Raw genomic sequence first — 17317 nt, forward strand, 5'->3', positions numbered from 1 at the left:
TGCTAGAGCACAAAATTTGTAATCCTAAAATGAATGTTCGATTCCCGTTCTATAGCAAGACTGTGCTATCATGCTCTTTTCAAATATATGTACATTAATTGTACAATCAGTTTTCAGTTGCATTTTTACTGTGTTTAATATTCTTCGCATATTTAAGTTGAATATTTAACATCTTATGCGCCATACATGTTTGCCTTGTATACTGCCAGCTCCTCGCATATTAATGCAATGTAATTTGTGCAAAAGTTTACAAGTGTTCAATTTTAAAAGTGAATCAAAATTCTTACCAGAAGAAACCAAATCTCAAAACGTGACAGCTGTCTTAATTCCCACTAAACATGGTGGCGACTATAAATGTTTAGCATCATTGTTTGTGTTCGGCAGCTCATATCCTAAAATGTTAACACCCCCCACTAATCATTTCGTCAAGTTAAGATCATTAATTACAGAGGCTTTGTTTCTATGTCTAGCAGCCTTAGCCGTCATTCCATCATCTCAGTAGCAATAGTACACACAATTCGACAGAGACATCAACTAACAACATGATCCCTAATCCATATCGAAGCTTACAACTCCTTATAACATCCGTGCTATGTAGGTTGTCTTTTATTGAATAAAAGTTTTGACATTTACACTGGTCGGTTAGTGTCAACCATCGATACGAAACTCTGACTAAATTGAAATTATTCTATATGTTCATCTTTTTGTAGTTTCCTTAACGTTAATATGAAACATGTGCCTAGAACACTTCACTGTAGTTTCTGGGCTAGTTTATATATTTATACTTTCGTCGATGTTTCATTAGAAACATCGACGAAAATATAGCCTCAATGTCTGAATATAGGCCTATAAATAAACATTTCTACAATTTTTTTGTATTAAATTTGAAATACCTGTGGAATTGGAGAATGCTAAACACGAACTACAAAAAGTAACTATACAGTGTTATTGGTATGTTGCTAAAGGACTTCAAGGTGGTAGGTGGTTTTATCACATGACGTCAAGAATACAATGTCGTATACGTTTAAATCTGGCACTACAACTTATTGTGATCAATATAAACACCTAGTATATATCTGATATATATATACATGACTTTAATATCTGATTAACTAATTGTGATCTGATTTGATACCTGGTTAAATCTGATTTGACATGGTTTGATGTAATGTGATTTTATATGATAACTATGGTTGTGATCTGATGTGATAACTATAGATGTGATATGATACCTGATTTAATCTTATCTGACTTGGTTAAATGCTCTGAGATATGATTTGATACATATATTTGTGATCTGAGTTGGTTTGATTTGAAATGATCTGATTTGATACCTGGTTGAATCTGATCTGACATGGTTTAAGGTGATGTGATTTAATTTGATCTGAATTTGATATATGATTATGATTTACTTAGATCTGAAATGATTGGATGTGATAATATATGTTTTGCTCTGTGTTGATCTAATGTGATCTGATTTCATCTATTCCAACTGAACTGATATGCTACATGTATTTTGTTATCGTTTCATCGGTCGAGTAATTCTTCGTTTACCGGTTCTCGTTATCGTCTGTTTTGCTTTACTATATTAATAAGGTGACTTTGCAGAACGAAGCATCAACAGGTCACTATCGATTTAACATAAATTGTTAAACAAATATTCATATTTAGAAATACAACTTTATACAACAAGTATTTCCAAAATATTTGTGACAACTTTCTTTCATAGCGTAATTCAGACCGATGGAAGGATGTTTTACAATATGAACATGAAATCGTGTTTGTAGATGTCGATGCATCCCAATCAACCAATACAAGCACCCCGCAGCTGTCACCCTCACATTCGAAGGAGGCTTCACACACTAATAGAACGGAAGATTCTTTGGAACGAAACAAACGTCAGTAACAAACGTTGAAATACTATCCATCCATCCATCCATCCATCCATCCATCCATCCATCCATCCATCCATCCATCCATCCATCCATCCATCCATCCATCCATCCATCCATCCATCCATCCATCCATCCATCCATCCATCCATCCATCCATCCATCCATCCATCCATCCATCCATCCATCCATCCATCCATCCATCCATCCATCCATCCATCCCTCCCTCCCTCCCTCCCTCCATCCATCCATCCATCCATCCATCGATCCATCCATCCATCCTCCATCCATCCATCATCCTCCATCCAACGATCCATCCATCCATTCATCCACCCATCCATCCATCCTCCATCCATCCATCCATCCATCCTCCATCCATCTATCCATCCATCCTCCATCCATCCATCCATCCATCCATCCATCGATCGATCCATCCATCCATCCATCCATCCATCGATCCATCCATCCATCCATCCATGCATCCATCAATGCATCCATCCATCCATCCATCCATCCATCGATCCATCCATCCATCCATCCTCCATCCATCCATCCATCGATCCATCCATCCTCCATCCATCCATCCATTCGTCCACCCATCCATCCCACCATCCATCCTCCATCCATCCTCGATCCATCCTCCATCCATCTTCCATCCATCGATCTATCCATCCATCCATCCTCCATCCATCCTCCATCCATCCATCCATCGATCCTCGATCCATCCTCCATCCATCCATCCATCGATCCTTCCATCCATCCATCCATCCATCTATCCATCCTCCATCCATCCATATATCCATCCTCCATCCATCCATCCTCCATCCATCGATCCATCCATCCTCCATCGATCCATCCATCCATCCATCCATCCTCCATCCATCCATCCATCCATCCTCCATCCATCCTCCATTCATCCATCGATCCATCCATCCATCCATCCTCCATCCATCCATCCATCATCCATCCATCCATCCATCCTCCATCCATCCATCGATCCATCCATCCATCCTCCATTCATCCATCGATCCGTCCATCCATCCTCCATCCATCCTCCATCCATCCTCCATCCTTCCATCCATCCATTAATCTATAAGAAGCCGGCGTGCGGTCCCAAAGTAATTGAGCGAATGTCGTATATTGTACTACGTGTTCGTTTTATCTAGGTAACGACGACGATGAAGACTTGTCTTACGATTGGTACTATGACAGTATCGAAGACGTGGAGACTGCTGTCAATAATGAGAGTCTACATAGACGCAGGGGTTATACAGTACGAGAACCACCGCAAATACCAGCCCCGGCCAATCAGGAACTAACAGATATGGGACATAGAGCGGAGGATCTCATCTTGGAGTGCAAATTCAATAACAGAAAATGCGATCATACGTAAGATCATCTATAACGCATACGTGATATTTTATTGAGTTGACGGTAGACGTTACAGTGAAAATTCGAAACTGTGAAATATGCTATGTTGTGTTTGTTCGAGTATATTTGATGACGTAACATTTCTCTATGAGTAGCTTGTATCAGAATATCACCGATAGATGACACACACGGTATACAGGTTAATATCCTCTGGGTACTAAGGCATCACCTGCTTGTTTTAACCCCTCCGACCACCCTTCCACACCTCTTTCTTCTCCTCCTCCTCCTCAACATCATTAAGTCAAAATTGTTAGAATGTTTCTATGTCTAACTGAATGTCTTTCATGGAGGTCCGTTGACCATGGAACCCCCTTGACCTTGTAGGCCCCCTGACTTGGGACTGTTCCAAGCAAGCACTTCTGTCTTATTTATATATTAAGAATAACTGCTTAGAAAATACATTTTCTTTAAAGGCCAAATTCATCGTAATGATTGTGTGATTATTACTTCACAATATTACAATATTATGATAATTTAGTAGGGATCGGTTATTTCCGGGTTTATAATGGAGTACATAATAGGGATCATTCAAGAATTTGGTGGCATATTAACCATAGCGATCATATAGGCGTACTAATAATGTATGTAATTTAATGTAATTGATTGTTACCATTGATAGTGATACAAATAATAATAATATAACATCATTTTCTTTAAATATTCGACTTAACAGATATTTCAGCAGGATCCAAAATCAAGAATACGGAAACTGTTATACGTTCAACGGAGATGAAGTAGGAACTTCGTTTCAAAGAATATCTAAGGCGGGCTCAAAGTTTGGTAAGTCATGTTGTTTGTCTTCATTTCTTCAACTAATCCGGTTAAAAATTGAGCTACTTAAACAGAAACAATTATTCTTCCAAGAACGGTTATTATCTGAAGTTTGAATTGGAGGGGAGGGGAGGGGAGGGGGAGGGGGTGGGGGGTGGGAGTGGGGAGTCGCGGCAGTCCTGCAGTATGCTATTTACAGTCGTTGTGTAGAAATTGATTGAACTGTCTACTCCCAACCTGGCGTTTATTTCTCATAATAGACCTAACTTAGAAGTATAATAGTCATTTGAGGTATAAGCTATTCCTTTTATTTCGGGAGGGTGGTGAGGATCTCACTTCTTCCTTCACGAGAGTCGGATTTAACAGCCCATGGTCACACCTCCTCTTTTGTAAAATCCTTGTGCCACCTCTGACCGTTCCCCCAAAAGGTTCAGAACCCTACGTAAATTAGTCGGGGAAAGTTTTAGAATTTGAACCCCACTTTTGGAAAAGGGTACATGTTTCGCCTTATGCATCGAAAATCTTGGATCCGGTCCTTGGTCCTAGCTAGGCCTATAAACACAGCTATAAATAGTCAACGGATAGGCACACGAATACAATCTGAGCGTGCCTGCTGAGATCAATATATAGAAGTATTATGCCCGATATTTATAAAAAGGTCTGTGATAAATTAATATTACGATATTGCTTAAACAAGTCTATTCCTCAAAATACTAGAAACTAGTCAAAACTCCGCATAGGGGCTTGCAAATTGGGCTTATTATATTTATTCAGTGTAACATTGGTTGGACGTTATATGAACACTGAATGTGTCAACTTAATTGTCTAAAATAGCTTCCTAACCTTTTAGGGTCTAAAGGAAGGCTTTAGCAGTATAAAAGTGATACCCAGCCATGTTGATATCCCTGCATGCATGAGGCCAATGTGATCCCAAACTTTTGCCTGGGATTTTTTCCTCACCAGTTTACCTTCACCAGTAACTATGCCACTCCAGTGTACTATCTCCAGTATATGAATTCTCTATTTCAGGACTCCACCTGATTCTTTTTGTTGAAACTAGCGAATATCTTGGTGCCCTTACCGAAGAAGTCGGAGTCAGAATTATGACTCATCAAGGAGACATTATGCCAACTCCAGAAGACGTTGGTCTTTCCATTACACCTGGTTACTCGACCAACATAGCTATTCGTCAGGTATAGATATTAAAATGTAAAAGCTAAATATGTATACTTCATTTGTATAAAGCTTATATGCTTCCGTAAAAAAAAAAAAAATTGGGGGCGTTTCTGGGTATGCTTTTTTTTTCGAAAAATAAATTTTAGAGACACGAGTTTAAATATTATATTTCTCGACAAAGCAGACATTCAAGCAAAAATATGTTTCTCGATAAAGATAGAAAACAGACAATGTCAAATAACATCTATGTCGAAAAATAACAGAAAACCAACAAATATTTCTGAAAACAACTGAGACGTCAAAATATGTTTCCCAAAGAAACATATGCAAAGCAAAAAATAATGCATTCAATGGCACTAATTATCGCCTTTTCGTAATGCTCAGAAAGTGTACCAGGGATATTTCCATCGCAGTAGCCTATACTTTAATTCGATTCACTGATCAATAGCATATCTTTTCAGATTGAGATCAAACGGTTACCTTACCCTCACGGTGACTGTACTAACGGAGAAAATAAAAATTACCTCATGAACAACCGATACAATTACAGCATATTATCATGCCAAAAGAAATGCTTCTTGGATAAAATGGCGAGAGAGTGCAACTGCGTGATGAATTCTTATGATGATTACGAAGGAATACCTATGTGTGATAGAACTCACAGTGAGTATAGCCTAATGTTACAACCTAACACTGACAGCTAAGATTGAAATGATGTTGCAAAGGCATGATTTCTATGTTTACTTCTTGTTTGTTTACTTCTGCGTGCTTAAGTATAGGCCAGCCGTTCTATTTCATGTAATCAGGAAAACCGTATCGATCAACTAGTGAGAAATTTGAAGTCATGCGATTACTAATAACCAAAGTATTCAAAGTGGAGGTCGCGTACGTTCTTTCTTAGGCTAACCGAAACTTTTGAAGGGTCGCAACAACAACAAAAATCGGAAGAAAAATGAAATTGCCGATATTGTGGGGAAAAAAAGGTGGTCATCTTTGGTTTCTTGATGAGGTTTTGCAGTTCTCTAACTTCAACTCTAACTATCATATAGCAGGCAACAGAGTAGGGAGCAGATGGAAAGAGATTGCTGAAAACAAAATTGTGAAAAACTTCAGAAATGCCCTCAGTTTCATGTATCAGAAATGCCCCTTGTTGTTAAAATGAAAAGTACATTTATTTTCATTTCTGTATTCTCATAGGATACTTTTGATATTTATAAGGTGGCATTTTCGTTGAAAGCTTAAGAAAATGTTATAGAAAAGTGTAAGTTTGATAGGGGAATTCACATTTTGTCAAGGTTTTTACTATATCCCCCATGCCCTTTGAGGTTTCCTCTTATGTTCCCTCCACTCCCAAAACTATGACCCCCTTCCGGCGGCCTCCTGAATACACTGATTGATCGATACCCATTGAGTTATCTTTAAAAAAAAAAATTAAAGAAGGCCTCATTGTTATTCAAATAATTACTAATTATAAAGTGACGTAACGCTTTGTCATCTCATATACATTCTGTAGGATTTTCATCTGTAAAATATTTATACCGTATTAAATATTTACGTGCGTACAGGAATATGCCGTCAGGGGATTGAGAAATGGTTTTATACCGATATTGAGCAATGTGATTGCCCAGCCCCGTGTCGGTGAGTATTAAAACCCTCGCTTAATATATGTGTATTTGTGCTGCTTTCCGGTTGCAAGTTCACCCCCCCCCCCCCCATCCCACCCTCCCCATATGACATGAATGGAGAATTAATCGATATCGTATACCCTACACACGTCAAACTGGTCTCTTCCCTGTAAATTGTCACGTTGCCAAGTGACAAATGAACATTTAGCAAGAGTACGACGTATATATACGGGAAGAGATACATCAAATGCCATAAATGTTCTGAATCGACAGAGAAATGTGTTGCATGTGAGGCATTCGAGCCAATCCCTAATTCCAGGGCCTATTCTACCGCAGTCAGCCAGCACGACAAATGTATTTCACGGTTCAATTACTTAAATAGCATATTATGAAATGAATGATCATGGAAACGATGAAGAACAGCATATGATTGATGATGCTAAGTGCAAACTATACTTAATTCCCCTTTTTTCCTTCGTTCTTATATTGATAATTGTAAGTACTTTGGTGTGCCTTTGGTGTGGCGAACGTTTCTATATGTGTAAACAAGTAAATAAAAGTTAATATAAGAATTCACTGAAATGAATCCTTTCTTCAACAGAGATAATATGAGATTAAACCGTATCGGAAACAACTTGAAAGCATTATATATATATATTAACCATGTTTATAGTAATTGTATATTCATATGACAAAGTACATTTCACACCCAGTTGGGACAATTCCCCCCCCCCCCCCTCTATACTGTACTGTCATTTCCCGCTTCAGAGCACTCGTAGTGTCAGTATGGCAAGTATGAATATCATGTATGTATCGGATTAAGGTTAGGATCTGTTTGTACTGTCAATGCGAGTGCTTTGAAGCATGATACGGGGTAACAGTTTAGAGAAGTATTATCATTGGCAAATTTTCGGTAGTAGTTACAAAGTTGTAGTTAATTTATTAGGCTAAAGCAAAAAATCAAAGAAATCCTGACCTCGTGACTTCACTGTATTAACTTAGGTAAAGAAAGGCAAAAGTGTTTTTTTTTTAACCTGTAATGTCGGAAAGCTCCTCTTGCGATTTCGGCCAAGAGTTTAATTCTGACATTCTGCCATATGGTTTCTGCCAAGCCGGTTCCTAGCAAGCCGTTTTTTTATTGCAAGAAAGCGTGGAATCTAAATCGTCATCAAATTGTAAAACTTGTCTATTATTAAGGGGTATTATTAAGGTTAGAATACGTGGATTTGAACAATGGAAAAAACAATAGGGTCCTCAGTCTGAATGTAAAAACACAGCTGGGTGCGTGCGTGTGTGTAGCCCGGGGGGGGGGGGGAGAATTGTAAGTTATGAAGGTGGTGTGTTCATATTATGCTGCTTACTATTCAATAGACGATAATGATCTGAAAATGAAACGTTTTCAATAACTCTATACGTATATTTGAATGTAACGTTTACAATATGCTTAAATAATGGATTCCTATCTTGCAATTAACAAAGAAACACAAATACACATGATATTCTTATAATGCATATTAATTATTCATTCTGTGAATACCGATTCATCTTAACGGCATGAAGCGCGGGCAAGGCTATATGTAACTGCCAAATTATCCCTTCATCGATAACATTGAAGTTTTAATTAAGGGAATATTTCGAAATATACTACAACTTGTAAGAATGATATATCTTACCAATTCCATGCTTAGTCAAACACTATCGTAATATTAATACATAATGTGCCGGGTTGAAACGATATCACATAGTGTCCTATTAGTTCTATTGGCAGACGTGATCGATGTGTTCTTTGTCAATAATTATCATCCCGACACTATCAGCGCACATTTTAGTCAATCATAATAATTTATGTAGGAATAAGTTGGTTATATCTTCACACTTGGAGGACAGTCAATTTTAACTGATGGGAATGATCAATGACGGCATTCAATCATATTGATCCATCAGTCTTTCATAATAAATTGAAAACAAACAATATACATGAAGTGAAGAACTCTAGCTCATACGTGTGATTTCTACATAGGTTAGATATGCCTACAGTGGAATCACGACCTTATATATATATATATATATATATATATATATATATATATATATATATATATATATATATATATATATATATATAGGTATATATATATATATATACCTATATATATATATACCTATATATATATATACCTATATATATATATATAAGTAGTATAGAGGAGTATTGACAACACAACACACTGGGAATGCCACTGGGAATGCCACTGGGAATGCCACTGGGAATGCCACTGGGAATGCCACTGAGAATGCCACTGAGAATGCCACTGGGAATGCCATTTGGAAATGCCACTGAGAATGCCATTAGGAATGCCACTGGGAATACCACTGAGAATGCCACTGAGAATGCCATTGGGAATGCCATTTGGGAATGATTCAAGAGTAACCCTAAGATTGGCAACTAGGAATGCCATTGGGAATAATATTGGGAATAATATTGGGACTCTCATTTGGGAATGTCTTTTGGGAATGACTAAATTTGCCAAGAACTGGGAAAGCCTTTTGGAGGAGTATAGTTTTTTAATTTATTAATTTTTTTTATTATTTTTTTTCTCATCATTTTATTTTTTCTTCTTTGGGTGCGTGTGTGTTTTTATCGTCTTTCTCATCATTTTATTTCTTTTCTTCTTCTTTTTTCGTATGCATTATCAAATAAATAAATAAATAAATATAAATAAATAAAAAAGAACAAAACAAATATATACATAAATATAAAAAAGAAATAGAGAGACTAAGTAAGAATAAATAATATACATAGATAAGGAACCATCGAGAACAAAAAAAAAAAACTTAAATGAATGAAAAGAAAAGAAAAGAAAGACAATGCATGTTTAAGGAAGACGGATCAGTCTGCTCTTTCTGGAGAAATTGATGGCCTTTAAAAAAAGCCGTTGAATTTCGTTTGGTCTCAGGCTGGGTATAGCGGAGTGCCTCTTTCTGTTGAGCAAACCAGTCATATAGTGCCAACATCAGGTAAGTTCATAAAAATCTCTTTTGACGTTTCCTTCGTTCCGTCGAATTCGTCGAAATTTTGTACTGGACGTCGTTGTCCGAATCTATTAACCTCATATTTCGTCTCCCTCTGTATCTGACCGCGACCGTTACATCTTTTAGGAATATCCTAAAATTTGCTCTGGTGCAAAGCATAACGAACTGTTCGCTATGCAGTATTTTTATAAACTCCTCCTTAAAGAGAATTTTCATCTCCTCAGCAACCCCCGCGTATAAATGCCTAGAACTTGCCATTATGGTGAAAATTATAGGTAGAGCTGTTCTATTAGGAAGTCCAAAGTCGAATGAATTTTTGAATAAGATGAAAACTATTTTTAAAGGAAAAAGTTAAGAAAAAGAATGCAGGTGCTCTTTGTCCAGAGTTAAACCGGTGATTATCGACCATTAGGTGAGGGTACGCAGTTTAAAAAAAAAACACGGTTCAAGTTAGGAGAAGTTTTGGGGATTACCGGTACTCTTTGTTTGACGTTTGATAAGGAGCCTAACTCCTGGGCGACTTTTTCTTAAAAAGTACCTATAATTTTCACCATAATGGCAAGTGCTAGGCATTTATACGCTGGGGTTGCTGAGGAGATGATCTTTAAGGAGGAGTTTAAAAAAATAGTGCATAGTCTCTCTATTTCTTTTTTATTTTTATGTATATATTTGTTTTGTTTCTTTTTTATTTATTATTATTTATTTATTTATTTGATAATGCATACGAAAAAAGAAGAAGAAAAGAAATAAAATGATGAGAAAGACGATAAAAACACACACACACACAAAGAAGAAAAAATAAAATGATGAGAAAAAAAAATTTAAAAAAATTAAAATACTATACTCCTCCAAAAGGCATTCCCAGTTCTTGGTAAATTTAGTCATTCCCAAAAGACATTCCCAAATAACAGTCCCAATATTATTCCCAATGTTATTCCCAATGGCATTCCTAGTTGCCAATCTTATGGTTACTCTTGAATCATTCCCAAATGGCATTCCCAATGGCATTCTCAGTGGCATTCTCAGTGGCATTCCTAATGGCATTCTTAGTGGCATTCCCAAATGGCATTCCTATAGTGGCATTCTCAGTGGCATTCCCAAATGGCATTCCCAGTGGCATTCTCAGTGGCATTCTCAGTGGCATTCCCAGTGGCATTCCCAGTGGCATTCCCAGTGGCATTCCCAGTGGCATTCCCAGTGTGTTGTGTTGTCAATTCTCCTCTATACTACTTATATATATATATATATATATATATATATATATATATATATATATATATATATATATATATATATATATATATATATATATATATGTATATATATATATATTTATATATATATATATATATATATATATATATATATATATATATATATATATATATATATATATATATATATATATATATATATATATATATATATATATTAACTGTACACTGCAGTACACATTTACAATCGGTAACTTAACGTATATTAACTTTTAACAACAGAGAATTTGTCTACAATACTCAAATGACGTTCTCCTTATGGCCTGATGCTAGGTACTACGTAAGTATATAATGTATTGATGCAGTCATGCAGTATTTTACTATGATGATAGTATTTGTGGTCCAATAAGGATTAACTTCGTATATAAATTATTGCTGATTAAACTATACATTTACACTGAAAACCACGCAAATATCGCTTACTGGTTCATGGTTGAGCGAATGCTTCTAATTTCGCTCTGCATGGCGTTCAGTAAAATGTTTCATCTGTTATAATAAATAAATGATTTATTTATCAGCTTGGTTGAATATGGATCGAGGTAAAGCTCAAAGATAGCATAATATTACACAGATTCGTGACGTTTGAACATAAATGAAGAAAAGGAGAGAAAGAAGAGGATAAAAACAAGTCCAAAACAAAGCTATACTCAAAGACCTCTGTTCTCCCTTTTGTTCCCTTTTTATGACATGTAAAATGGAGGTGTTCTTTCTTAAGGAACACAACGAAACTAATTACGAAACAAACAATGCTGAAATGCTAAAAATCAGATTACATTTTAATACCTGTTAAGAAAAGCAAAATAATGACCTTGAGATATCAGATGCGTTTTCTACTATTAGGGAAGGATCATTTGCTTTTTCTCTGTAATGTTTACGGAAAGAGAAATGTTTTTCACATCTTTCTCAAAGAGTAAGACTTTATGTACTAATCAAAGGAATTTTAAGTTTGAAAGATAATTTGTACCTTGCTCATTGACATAGTACATTCATGTTTTGTCTGTTATTTCTGTTTGATTTTGTAGCATTATTTGAAACAGGATTTACTTCGTACAAAAAATGATATCGTGTATAAGACAATAGAAGACGTACGGGCAGCAAGGTAAGAACACTAGAGAAAACAATAAATATAGCAGAACTTGATCTCTGTCTTATTTTATGAATTGAATAGAATAAACCTGAAGCCTGTCATAACTATTAACTCGGTTATATTGCTTGATTTATCGATTATTATCGATTATGATGTTTGGAATCCGAAGCAAATTAATTTGTGATTAAAATTATGTTTTGGCCTTCATTTTAATATATACTTTTATATTGGTAGTTTTGCTTTTCAAACATGGGATACTCATCAGTCAAATTGGTTATGCTCATCAAATATAAAAGCGACAGAGGAAAACGTGATATCACATGTTATGGGCTAAAGCAACATGTTTCCAATGTTTTATAACTGTGTCGACACCGAATGATGTAATTGTGATTAAGCTGTTTGTATGCAGTCAAATAAACGATTTATGTGGACATATGAGACTTCATAAAGCAGTACAATGACGATACGGTAACTTGAAATAGTCCGTGACGTGTGCATGCTTTCATATATGAGTGGTGTAGGGATGGGGAGGGGGTTAGGGGTGGGGTCGGTGTGGGGGGGTCCTCGACTGATCTTTATTTTATGAGTGGCATTAACTTTTATGGAAGGATCATAGTAGGATCCATGAGTATAAATCTGATGGGTGTAGGGACCGTCCCTATATATCGCCATTGCAGCCGATTCCCATTATTCGGGTTTAAGGGGGGGGGGGGGGTCAACCACCAGAAATGAGAGTGTTGACGTCAAATGGTGCAATCCGAGGCATGCTTATAGTCCAAAACTAAGGTCTTTAAATACGTGGTAAACGCAGTTGTGCTTATAAATATACTTTGCAATTTGTGTCTCATGTTTCAAATGGGATTGTACACCTCACTGCACCCCATGAACCAGCGTCCCGCCTGGGTGAGTGGTCAGGGGATGATTCACCGACTGAAATTCTAAACATTTTACATCCTGAAGGTTCTTTTTCCAACGACAGACGATAAAGGTTAAGTATATGCTCCATCGCACCGACCCCCCCCCCCCCCGCCACACCAACCCACCTTGCGAACTCCAAACACCCCCCACACACACCGACCCACCTTGCGCACTCTAACCCCCTCCCACCAGGGGCGTAGCGAAGGTTTTTTTGTTGGGGGGGTGTGGATAATTTGATTTGCCGACGGATCTGGAAGTGGTGACTGAAATGGGGGAGGGGTCTAAGGGGAGGGGGTGTCCCCCTCCCCTTTGGCAATTTTTTAGTTTTGAAACGTCCTTAGATGCAATCTGGTGCATATTTTAAGTCAAATTTGATTTGCCGACGGATCTGGAAGTGGTAACTGAAATGGGGAGGGGGTGTCCCCCTCCCCTTTGGAAAATTTTTAGTTTTGAAACGTCCTTAGATGCAATCTGGTGCATATTTTAAGTCAAATTTGGCACGGAAGAAGCTCCCGTTCTCCTTTTCTCTATTCAGCTTTCCTTCTTTCTTCCCCTTCCGCTCTCTTCACCTTTTCTCCTTTTGCCGACAGACCCAAAATTTGCCGACAGCGACCAAATTATTGGGGGGTGTGACACCCCCCCACACCCCCCGCTCGCTACGCCCCTGCCCCCCCCCCCCCCCCACACACACACACACCAACCCACCTTGCGCACTCCACTTGAAGTAGAAATGGATGGATGACTTACGGGATATATTGTAAAATAATCCCAGAATGTTTGCCACTTGTTTAAATGTGTCTATTGCATAATTTTAACCAATTCCCGATTTCTTTCTTCCAATTAAAGAGACAACTTAGTGAAGGTGAAGGTTTACTTTCAAGAATTAAACTACGAATTAGTGGAACAGGTTCCCGCCAATACGGTGAATTGTTATGTTCTTTAAAGGAGTAAACCATATGACAGACATTGTACGAAGCAAACATTAATAATTTGAAGACAAGCATGAATTTCAAGGAGAAATTAGTATGTCGGCATGTTTAAATGATATGGCTGAAACTAGGACAGTTCTGCTTTCTCTAAAGTAGAAAACGCTACTTGTAACTTCAAAAGAACCCACGCTCACCCCTATAACACCACCCGTGAAAATACATATTCCCACATAAATGGATGTTACCGTACCTATCAGACCCATGAACAAGAAATCCAGGAAAAGGTGTTCACAAATTTTCATTAAATGGATTTTACAAGGATATGAATTATTTTTGCAATCCTTGTAGATTAAATTAATATATTATCAAAGGACCTGTATCTTGAACTCTAGTTTCTGGAATAGTGTTACTAGATCTGACAACGTCAACAGATCAGACAACGTCACCAGATCTGACAACGTCAACAGATTGACAACGTCAACAGACCTGACAACGTCGACTGACCTGACAACGTCAACTGATCTGACAACTTCAACTGATCTGACGTCAACAGATCTGACAACGTCGACTAATCTAACAACGTCAACAGATCTGACAACGTCGACTGACCTGACAACGTCGACTGATCTGACAACTTCAACTGATCTGACAACGTCGACCGATCTGACAGCGTCGACTGATCTGACAACGTCAACTGATCTGACAACGTCAACTGATCTGACAACGTCAACTGATCTGACAACGTCTACTTAAATAAGTATCTTTGTTTCAGTGCAGTTCAACAACTTTGATGAATGGACTAAATCTGACCAATTTAATGAATGAACTGTTTCCAAGAACGAACGCTCACTTTGACATATAATGTAATACGTATATTTCGCTAAAAACAGAGAGTATCTTGTACCTTCTTTAACACACAAACCAATAAACAAACAATGAAAAAAGAAAGAAAAGAAAAGAAAACAAACATTTGTTTTTTTATTCCTTTGCAGGTTGAATCTGTTTTAGGTACAACCGGTGGTCTTTTAGGTCTATTTATCGGATTCTCTCTCATAACAGTGGTCGAGAGTTTTATTTTACTTTACGATGTCATTTCCTTGATATGCAAGAGAATGTTATTCAAGTGAACTTGAGCAGGAAGACCAGGGGAGTTACAGGTGCCACACCACATAGCCTATTATAGTGTACGTCCGCCGTCGAAAAATAGTCCTAAATGGACCAACTGGAATTAGTTGATTGGAAGTAACGTCTGTAACGTCTGCCACGACTTCGGTTTCGCCGCATGGAGAGCTGTATTAAGTGGTTTCGTAATATCTAAATTATGATTCCTCTTTTGTGCCAGGGACCCCGGAAAAGAGTTTGGGATTTGGGTACATGTGTCAGAGTTTTATTTTCAGTAGACCTGCCGGTGCTGAAATTGCCACTTATGTCGGCAACATGCTGTGAAAGCTGTTAGTGTTAAGGCCCCGACCAACTCACCCTGGTGCCGGGCCCCTGGTGCCTCGTGTATGTAAATGAAACATTGACAAAGGTAGATGTATAAACGATTCCTTATATATGACATGATATTTATTATAAATACTGTGTAACGCTGACCTTGATCTACTTCTTAGAAAACAACAGTCTGTCAAAAGATGAAGAGAATTGCCTTTTATTTAATCGAAAATCGTTCTATTGTTCAATGTTGTACAGATTATTTGTTGGTGATACTGTAGGTGAGTTGAAGAGTAGAACGGGTTTACAATACACAGAATTGTTGCTCTTCTGATATCTAATAGTACTTCTCAATATAACATCGACGAGCAATAGCTCGTGAGCAAGAACGAGCATATCGTTGGACATATACATATACCTGACTGAACTGAGTACAAAACATGGAATTTTCCAACGCTTAAAGAATGCATCGGAAATATCGGGTGATGAAATCATCTGTCTAGTGATTGGCTGAATAGCCTCGCGCACGAGTATATGCAAATTGATATTTGTTTTGGCTTCGTTTAAGAACATGAAAAAATACAAAACTATGATCTAGGCGTGCGTGAAGAAAGAGGTCATTAGACTTTGATTAAACCATTGACCTGCTTAATCCGGAAACAACAAGGAAATAAAAAATAACTGCTGATCAATAACAAACTGCATACGGTTCATGGAAACGTCGGAAAACACGTATTGTGAAATAATCGTATTTTTTTAGAACTATGTAGCAACGGTCACCCGTAAGAAATTCGTTTGCGTAAATGTGAGAAGTGAATATTTGTCGCATTTTATATGTTCCCAGTTATTGTAAAACGGTAGACAAATGGAAATATTACCGTGACTTCGAATATTATTCATAGATGGTCCGAATTGTCAGTGAGTTATTGTCATTGGTGTTGAAATTATTTCCTTCTTCTATATCTATTGCATGATATAATCGATACTTAATGTAAGTGTACATAATACAGGTGCATTTGTGAAATAATGGGTTTTCGGGGCTAAGATAAATAATTTACTGTGATAAGGTTTGTCTATAATTTTAAATCAATATAGCGCCCTCTATTTTATACTTGCGTGGGGGGGGGCTTGTCATTTAAAAAAAAATCGTTTTAATTGATATAACAGTAGCTTACATCAACGGTGCTATATGCAACTTAACAATTGAGACGAATCTTTAAAATTGTGTTCATCCCTTTATTCTTAGTTTTCCGCGGTCAGCTGTGCGGAGGGATATAACGTATATCATACATAGTGCTCACGATGCTTGTAAGTTGCAGCACAATTTTGTTATACAGTGGAATGTCGACTGGTTTGATGATGTATGTAAACATATTTAGGCAGTTAAATACGTAGGATCGATTAAAGATTGTTACAAAGAAACTTTGTTTGAATCCTTATTTTAGTCAGGCGCGTATCCAGGGGATGGTTTGGGGGCGCGCGCCCCCCGGGTAAGAAAAAGAGGAGAGAAAAAAAGAGAAGAAAAAAGGGGAAAGAGGAAGGAGAGGAAGGAAGGGAATAGAAAATGAAGAAAGAGAGAAAACGGAGAAAAGGACGCACCCATCACTTCTTGAGATTGTTCCCATCTGCATGAAAACGCGTGCCCACAACCCTACGCCCCACCCCTCTAATCGCTTCCCGATGAGTTACGAAACTTAATTAAAGACCATCGCCCGTATTACCAAGACCTTGACAAAATCCGGCTACA

At 37.4% G+C, this 17317-nt stretch overlaps 1 protein-coding gene across 1 annotated transcript in view; it reads left to right on the forward strand.

The window, feature by feature from the left end:
* LOC139974453 (epithelial sodium channel subunit alpha-like) overlaps positions 1-16983 on the forward strand; it is a 17933-nt gene extending 950 nt beyond the window's left edge. The window contains exons 2-11 of the mRNA XM_071981619.1: positions 1730-1898; positions 3059-3281; positions 3997-4103; positions 5124-5287; positions 5732-5933; positions 6836-6908; positions 11425-11482; positions 12225-12301; positions 14054-14129; positions 15129-16983. Coding sequence (XP_071837720.1) covers positions 1730-1898; positions 3059-3281; positions 3997-4103; positions 5124-5287; positions 5732-5933; positions 6836-6908; positions 11425-11482; positions 12225-12301; positions 14054-14129; positions 15129-15263 — 1284 coding nt within the window. The 3' untranslated portion in view covers positions 15264-16983. The remainder of the gene's footprint in view (positions 1-1729; positions 1899-3058; positions 3282-3996; positions 4104-5123; positions 5288-5731; positions 5934-6835; positions 6909-11424; positions 11483-12224; positions 12302-14053; positions 14130-15128) is intronic.
* The last annotated feature ends 334 nt before the right edge of the window (positions 16984-17317 follow it).

The sequence above is a fragment of the Apostichopus japonicus genome, chromosome 9 (assembly GCF_037975245.1).
Source record: "Apostichopus japonicus isolate 1M-3 chromosome 9, ASM3797524v1, whole genome shotgun sequence".
Taxonomy (NCBI): Eukaryota; Metazoa; Echinodermata; class Holothuroidea; order Aspidochirotida; family Stichopodidae; genus Apostichopus; species Apostichopus japonicus.